This window comes from Heterocephalus glaber, unplaced genomic scaffold (genome assembly GCF_053883595.1).
Source record: "Heterocephalus glaber isolate CG9 unplaced genomic scaffold, H.glaber_assembly_v1.0 deba00000594, whole genome shotgun sequence".
NCBI lineage: Eukaryota > Metazoa > Chordata > Mammalia > Rodentia > Bathyergidae > Heterocephalus > Heterocephalus glaber.
The window spans coordinates 23753602-23761702 of record NW_028258151.1 but is presented as its reverse complement, the minus strand read 5'-3'; the positions used below and the strand labels follow the sequence as shown (position 1 = coordinate 23761702).

Below are 8101 nucleotides of genomic sequence, written 5' to 3'. Positions count from 1 at the left end.
ATGTGTGCAGCCTTTTCTTTCAAAGTCTTCATACACTTTTAGCCATCTTCCCTATTTAAATGGGGGAAAAAGGTGACGAGGTACAAAAACTTCCATTTTTCTAGCTTCTCAGAGTGATACTTACAAATGAGCAGAATAATGTGGCTGGCGTCTGCTGCCAAGTATAGCACACTCCTTCATATCAGCGCTATTCTTTTGTCTTCTTCTGCAATAACATTCTTTTTAAAGAAATAATTTCCTTTACACAAACCTAATCACTAATAGAGAAATACTAGAGAAAATATTGTTAGAGCGAACAAGTATCTGTACCAAAAGCTGCAAAGTCAAGCCAGAAGCAGCACCTGGTTATTATGGAAAGCCAGTTGGGCTGTCCTTGAAGAATGAACACGTCTTCAGTTTGAGCAGCCCTTCTCCATGCACCTCATAGCTGTGCAAGGAAGCAGGGGGGGACAATGCTCATTTCATCTACAGAGACACAGAAGCGCTACTGCACATGGCTGTCAATCAGGGATCACACAACGCCAGGCCAAGACGTACAGGTCTCTCGTGCTCTTATTTTTCAGGTACAAAAACTAAGAAAAAAAAATTAAATGATTTCAGTTACATCTGACCTTGAAAACCATATCTGAAAATTGCATTTGGTTTCAATTTTCAGTATAACTTAATGTGACAAAAGTTTCGAAGACTCTTTTCAAAAACGGCCTGTTAAAACTCAGTAACTGAAGATAGCATTTTCTTAACAACTGATATATTGGAGCACTAATTATTTTAGAAGGCTCTTTTGTTAAGGCTTACAGTTCAGCATGTCATACCTAATAAAACTTGTACCACGGTCTTTCTTCAGGTGATTTATGTCAACTGATACTAACTTAAGCTTTTCTGTGACTAGTGAATTAAATTACCATTCATTACCATCCAATTTAAACGTAGCAGTATAGCAGAATTGCCAAAAGAGAGTAAGAAGCTCTTCTAACATTTATGGTAATTAATGAAATTTTCATATTATTGATGGAATAAAAGGATAATTCTCATCTGTTCTGCTTCATGAGTCTTCTACTCTTTCCAAAGTTATACATTCCTTCTCAGTTCCTTTTCTAATGTCACATTAATTTAAAAGTCCTTCTTTCCTCCTAAAGAGGTCCTTTTAAGATGTCCCAGAGAAATTACTAATGTACTTCAAGGTCTTACTAAACTTCTATGTGCCAACATTTCAAGTAAAATAGAAATTGTTGTTTTCTAGCATTTTACTGCACAATATAAACTTGATTAAAATGCACTAAGAAATGATATTTTGTGTTTAAATCAACACTAATTTAAAAATGTTTGGGAGACACCTTAAGTATATTCCAACTCAGCATGAAGGTGAGCAGTTTACTTCTGAAGGTTTAGATATTTTAACCATAGCTTTCAATTGAACCAAGCAACTTTTTTGGTCTCTTTCTTCACTTTTATTTCTTCTTATATTTTTTCTCTGGAAGTTCACAGTGTTACAGAAATGAAAAATAAGACTGATAGAAACTTATATGACTAGAACATATATGGCTTTATATACATAAAAATTTAATAATGTTGCTATAACCCCTGAAACAATGTAATACTTATTCACTATTATCCAGAATAAACTTCTGTACATATTAAATTGTTCAAGTATATCTAGAGCAGTACTTATAAAAAAGAGGTCTCACTAATTTACGGGTGAATTTTTGAAGACCACTTCTACCTTTAACACAATCAAGGTAGAGTTCTATCAATGATTTGATTTTACAATACATTCTCAAATATTCTAAAATGCTCAAATGAGCCAAACATATAATTTGATTTACATCTAGTTTAATAAACCTTTTGTACAGCACCAGAGGTTAAAAATGGATCTAACCAAATGTTTTCTTTCCTTTATTATAATTTAATCATCATTTATTTCTACAACAATAAACCCAAGTTGAAAATGAAGACAACTTGAGTCAAATGCTTTCACTTTAAATAAATAAACATTTCATTCACTTCACACTTAATACTCAATTGTTTTCCTATAGTGCGTTTCTTGGTAACAACTATTTAATTAATTTCTTGTCTTTGAGAACTAAGCAAGTCGGACAGGATTTTCTAGGTTTGCTTTAAAACTCTCAAGAAACTTGGTAGCCAGTTCGTCATCGACCACTCGGCTGTCGCTTGACATGGTGACTGTTATGAGCTGGCGCTGCTGCAGCCTGGGGTTCCCCTCTTCATCCTCAGTGAGTTTCAGCACAGGGCGGAATCTCCCAACAGCCAAAATGCAGGCCTGGGGAGGGTTGATCACTGCAGTGAATTCATCGATGCCAAACATCCCCAAGTTGGAAATACTGGAGGGAAAAAACAGCTCTGAAGGTGGCATATCCTCGATCAAAGTATGCTTTCCCCGAAGCATGTATTTTTCACTTTACTAAAAATGGTGCTGTGCTACGAGACCTTCTACCAAGTTATTCAAAGACAAAAGAATATGTATCAACACATATACAAATATATCTACTATTAAATATTCGGCATTGAACTGAAGGTCCTAGGCAGTGAGATATATCAAGAAAAAGAAACTAAGTATTAAATACTAGAAAAAAGAAAACTGCTGCTATTCACAGATGAACTGATTGTGTACATAGAAAATCTAAGGCTGTACGAATAAACTAATAAGGTTAATATGTGAACTTAAGTCACTGGACAAAAGGTCAACATAATTTTACCTAAATAGAAGTTGTTAAATTAGACAACAAAATTTAAAAATAATAACATTTGCAATAGTATCAAAAAACAAATACCAAGGAATAAATTTAATGAAAATATATGACCTCCACATAGTAAATTACAAAACATAACCAAAAGAAAAACTGGGCTGGGGATTTAGCTTAGTGGCACCATGCCTGCCTTGCAAGGTCCTGAGTTTGATACCTGGTACCACCAAAAAAAAAAAAAAAAAAAGAAATCAAAGAACTCAGACTCAATACTGTGAAATGTAAATTTTCCTCAAACTACTCAAAAGATTTAAGGTAAATCCAATCAAAATCCCTCTAAGGTGTATGGTGTGTGTGTGTAAAATGACAAATTAATTCTAAATTTTATTGTTGTTTTGAGTATGAAGAGCCAGAAAAGACTATCTTGAGTAAATAAACTTGGAAAATTTTCCTTACCAGATGCCAAAAGTGATAGCTTGGTGTTAACTGAAAAAGGGAGAGACTAAGAGGCTAATGGAAAGAGAGAACCCAGACACATATAATCATCTTCTCAATACTACTGGGGAGAGATCTTTTCAACAAGTGATGCTGGGTTAATTTAATATCCATATGGGGCGGGGCTTCTACTTTACATCATATAAAAATCTAAGTTCAGCCCAACTGTGATCTACATGTGAAAAGTAAGTTACAGTGCTTTATGAAGGCAAAAATAACTTCGTGGCTATTCAAGAGGCAAAAAATAACTAACAGAAAACATGTCCTACCAACTACAAAGAAAAAGTGATAAAAAGAAATTCATTAGAATTCAGAACTTTTCTTTCTTAAAAAATATCACTAAGAGAGTCAATAGAAAACCACAGAGTGGAGAAAGTATGTGAAATAAGACACATCCTGTTGTATCTGAACGTCCCTCCCAAAGCCTCATGAACTCAGTGGGGGTTTATGGAAGGTGAAGGGAAGGGAAGGGATTGTGGAGTAGGGGTGGGGTGAGGGGTACAGCTGGCTTGGTGCTGGGAGGCAGGACTTGGCTGGAAGAAGCAGGTCACTGTGGGTGTGACCTGGAAGGGTACCTCTCCCTCTTGGCTCCTTCTTTTGGTCACTCCTTCTTGGATGCCACAAAGTGAAAAGCACTTCTCTGCCCAGGCCCTTCCACCATGCTGGGACTGAAACTTCTAAAATGTGAGCCCAAATAAACCTCTCCCCTTTGAAGTTGTGGGAGCTGGGTGTAGTTATGGCATCTCAGCCACAAAAAAGTGATTAAGATACCGGCAAAGGCCTGTGTATCTGGAAATAACAGCTTCTACAAATCATTTTTAAAAGTAGATGCAAGACTTCATCAGGTACTTTATCTGATAAGTTATCAGACACCCAAATGGCTGGTAAATGAAAATGTATTCATCACTATTAATCTGCATTTCCTTGGCTGCTGAGTACAGATACATATTCCAAGAATCATTAAAATTTAAAACCTAACATTAAAATGTTGGCAAGAATGGAACACTGGGAATTCTCATGTACAGTTGATGGAAATATAAAATTGGGGGAAAATTGTTTGATAGTATCTGTTAAAGCTTTTAACCCAGCAATTCTACTTTTAGTTCTATACAGCAAAAATATATACATATGTTCATCATAGGACACTAGTAAGAAGGTCCACAGCACCATTATTTGTAATAGTACAAACCTCCAAATGACAGAAATGTTCACCAAGTGTAGAATGGTGACTGGTACATTTACATAACAGAAAACTATACATTAAAATCATGAATAAAAGCCTGCTTTGCATAGAAATATGGTGAATCAGGCATTAGTGATGAGAAAAATAAATTTGACAATAAAGAATACATGGTATTTACATAGAAACCAAAACCAGCAAAATTAGCCTATAATCATTTTCAGAATGGTGGTTTCCTTTGGGGAGTAGGTAATGATTATGAAGGATAAAAGGAAGCTGTGGTGACACTCATAATGTTCTAGATCTTTCTTTGATCATAAATTTATTTTAGAAATAAAGTTTAAGAACCTATATGCCATTCCTTCTAGTCAACGTCCATTCAAAAGAATGCTTATTTCAACACTTCCATATTCCTATAGCTTTGACATGAAAACCTTACTAGCGTGAAGGACATTTTCAAGTATTTTGTTAGCCAAATAAGGGATGTGATATTTAGCTTAAACTTTAAAAATGTTCCAGCAAAAGAAACAAAACATGTTGGCCTGGGTTTAGGACACCTTATATGTACCCGTCAGATGCTAATGAATTTCAGTTTTACCTGAAGGACCCTCCTTGGTACTCTTCAGGTGACAATTTTCCATCTCGAGCTTTCTTTGATAGAGCCTGAGAAAAGTAGAAAAAGAGCATGACCACAAAAAACAGATGACACAGTTAACTGGGTCACTGGAAATATTCATCTCTCATGTGTCTTAATTTCAGGTTTTAAGATGATTATATACAGATGTATAAACATTGTCTCTAAAAAAAATTGTAACAAACATGTTAAAATACTGATAACCAAAGAAACTGAAGTCAATCAAAGCTCAAGTTTTTGTTCAAATACTGGATTTTCCCTGTGCACCGATACCATACAGAATGCTCCATTCTTTTCTATATATACAAAGTGCAATTGTCTATTTTGCCTGTAAGGTTTTTCTCTTGTACAGCAAAAATTTTTTTTTGTTTTTGGTACCGGGGATCGAACTCAGGACCTTGTGCTTATAACACAGGTGGCGGAACCACTGAGCTAAATCCCTGGTCCAACAAAAATATTAAAACAAGTCACTGTTGTCAACCTATTAGGTTTTAAATAAATTCAATCTATTAGATTTTAAATAAATAAATACTAGGTTTTAAATAATTCTATTAGGTTTTAAATAAATTATTGAGAGGCATACCCACAATTCCACAAACCAATGCATGAGTTTTCATTATTTAGTTTTCCTTTATCTACAACATACATAACTTCAGACAATGGTAAAGAACAAAATAGAATGTTGTATTTCACTTCTCACTACTGTATGTATCTCTTGTGTTCTTAGCATTCACAGATGATTTGTAATGTCTGCTTAATCTAAAGAACCTGCCATGTGTGGCAGCGCACACCTGTAATGCCAGCTACCTACAAAACTGGGGCAAGTAGAGTGCAAGTTTGAGCTCAGCTTAGGCAACTCAAGTGACTTAGACCCTGTGTCAAAATTTAAAAAAAGAAAAAAAAATTTTAAGGGGGTGGGGTGGGGATGTAGCTCAGTGCAAAGGCCCTAGGTTCAACCTCCAGCAGCTCCCCAGAAAAGGAAAGAAAGATCATTCTAAAGAACCACATCTGCTGTAATTGCTTTAGTCATTTTTCCAGCATTATGATTTGCTTCACTAGTTTCTTCTGATTTCAAATCAATTTTGAGACATGAAATTAGTTATTTTATGTCACTGATCCCAGAGCTGAAACATTTCCTGAATGAACTACTCCAATTCACCCTGCCACAAGGAATGTAAGAATGAACTAGCTTGATTTTTCAATACTGATTTCTAAAAATGTAGAGGGAAGACAGATGACAACAAGAGAGGCAGTAAGAAAAGTAAACCATCTTCTTGATTGCCCTTGGAGTTAACCACACTTCTGTTCATCTTTACTTTGGAAAAAGCAAGAGGACAGAGGTTGAGGCTGAATCATCATATATTAAAAATTAGTGATAAATTAACTTGTGAGGGAAGGGTAGGAAAAAGTGAAGTCACTGTCATTTGGGTAGATTAAATCTGGGGCTTACTTAATATTTTGTCCTACACAGCCAACAGAGACACTAGTATAATCACAGTTGATAACTATTTAATATTAAACCACAGATGATTTAAATTTTTGAAAACTAAATCTAAGATTGATCTCAACACATTACTAAGACTGACTTCCTGCCAGCTGAAATTATTACAGATTTATACTATCTGGATATAGGAAGAAAACTATTTGAATTTTAAGTGAAAAATGAAGATATGAGCTTTGACTTGGATAGTCTTTGGAATACAAGAAATAGAACCACCTACAAAGTTTCTGTCGCAAGCAATATAATTCTGCACATGATGTAAACAGATACATATCATGAAGTCTGCAAGACACTTTTTTTAAAAAAGCACATCTACATAGCCTGATAAGATACCAGGGTGGAACAGATAAAAAACTACAATTCATTTTAAGAACTAGTTTCAATTACGCACACTACACTTTAAACAAATCTCTGTAGACTCTTGAGACATCGTCAGGATTTTCTTGCCAATCAAGTCTAATAAACAATATAAATTATAAATATAAATTATAAACTCTGAGGAGGATCATTGGTTCTGAAAATTCATAATTCTCACTGAGATAGTCTCCCAATACTTAAAATTAAAGTAATGTACTTGTTACTTTAAACATCCAGCTAAGGACTGAGGATTTAGCTCAGTGGTTCCGGCACCTGCATTGCAAGCACAAGGTCCCGAGTTTGATCCCTGCTACCAAAAACAAAACCAAACATCCAGCTAAATGAATGTAAGAAGATACCTAGTTAATAATTCTATTTTGAATGCTTGTTAATTCAGTCAAAAATTTTACTGGGCACTTAAAAGACAAATTTCCCTCTGCCTTTTAAGATCATTATAATTAATGAAGAATCAAGCATAGCATGGGAACTAGGGCTTGTTACCGTATTCAAAGAGTATATACTTGAACTTGGCTGGGGCATGCATTGACCCCATACATTGACATTATTTGGATTCCTGGGGGTTGAGAGGTAAACATATTAAAGATGTTCCTCACTAGCAGTCTATTAGATGGTTTTGCAGGGATCCACAAACCTTGAAAAAGTTTCTATTTAAAAATAAATTCAATGAGCAATTACTATATTCCAAGCAGTCTTCTAGAATTGGATACATGGTAATGAACAAGACAGTCAACCTCTGACAGTAGGGAACACTGAAGGGTCAACAAATAAATGAATAAGGTCTTTCAAAGACTGATAAACTTTTATTGAATGACAGTAAAACAGGGTGATGAGATAGATCAGGAAACTACTTAGGCTATACATTGCTACCAAGTGTCCAGAGCTCAACTGTCCCTGTTATCCAGTCCCTGCAAAGGCTGCTCCTGCCTCCCTCTCTCCGTTGCAGGTGCGTTTGACCATGGCCTGCTTGCTGCAGCCACAACCTCACATTCCTGCTCGAATCTTCACGCTTCTTTATAGACTACTCTGTAACTCAGGTCTCTTCTTTCTTAACACTTTTTGCTCTAGTCATGGATCTCAAATTCTGAATCATAAGACTGGTTGTACAAGGTACTGATATCTGTTTTCCTTTTGTTTGACATAGTGAATCAACTAATTATAGTGCATTTGGTCTAACTGTTCACTGTTCAGCTATTCTCGGCTTGTTCATTTCT

At 35.3% G+C, this 8101-nt stretch overlaps 1 protein-coding gene across 2 annotated transcripts in view; it reads right to left on the bottom strand.

The window, feature by feature from the left end:
• Positions 1-1425: 1425 nt before the first annotated feature.
• Positions 1426-8101, bottom strand: part of Pdhx (pyruvate dehydrogenase complex component X) — a 74818-nt gene continuing 68142 nt past the window's right edge. For both annotated transcript variants that reach the window (XM_004852046.4, XM_021264373.2), the window contains 2 exons: positions 4976-5040; positions 1426-2339 (listed from right to left, as the gene is read on the bottom strand). In XM_004852046.4, the coding sequence (XP_004852103.2) occupies positions 2081-2339; positions 4976-5040 (324 nt within the window). In that variant the 3' untranslated portion in view covers positions 1426-2080. The remainder of the gene's footprint in view (positions 2340-4975; positions 5041-8101) is intronic.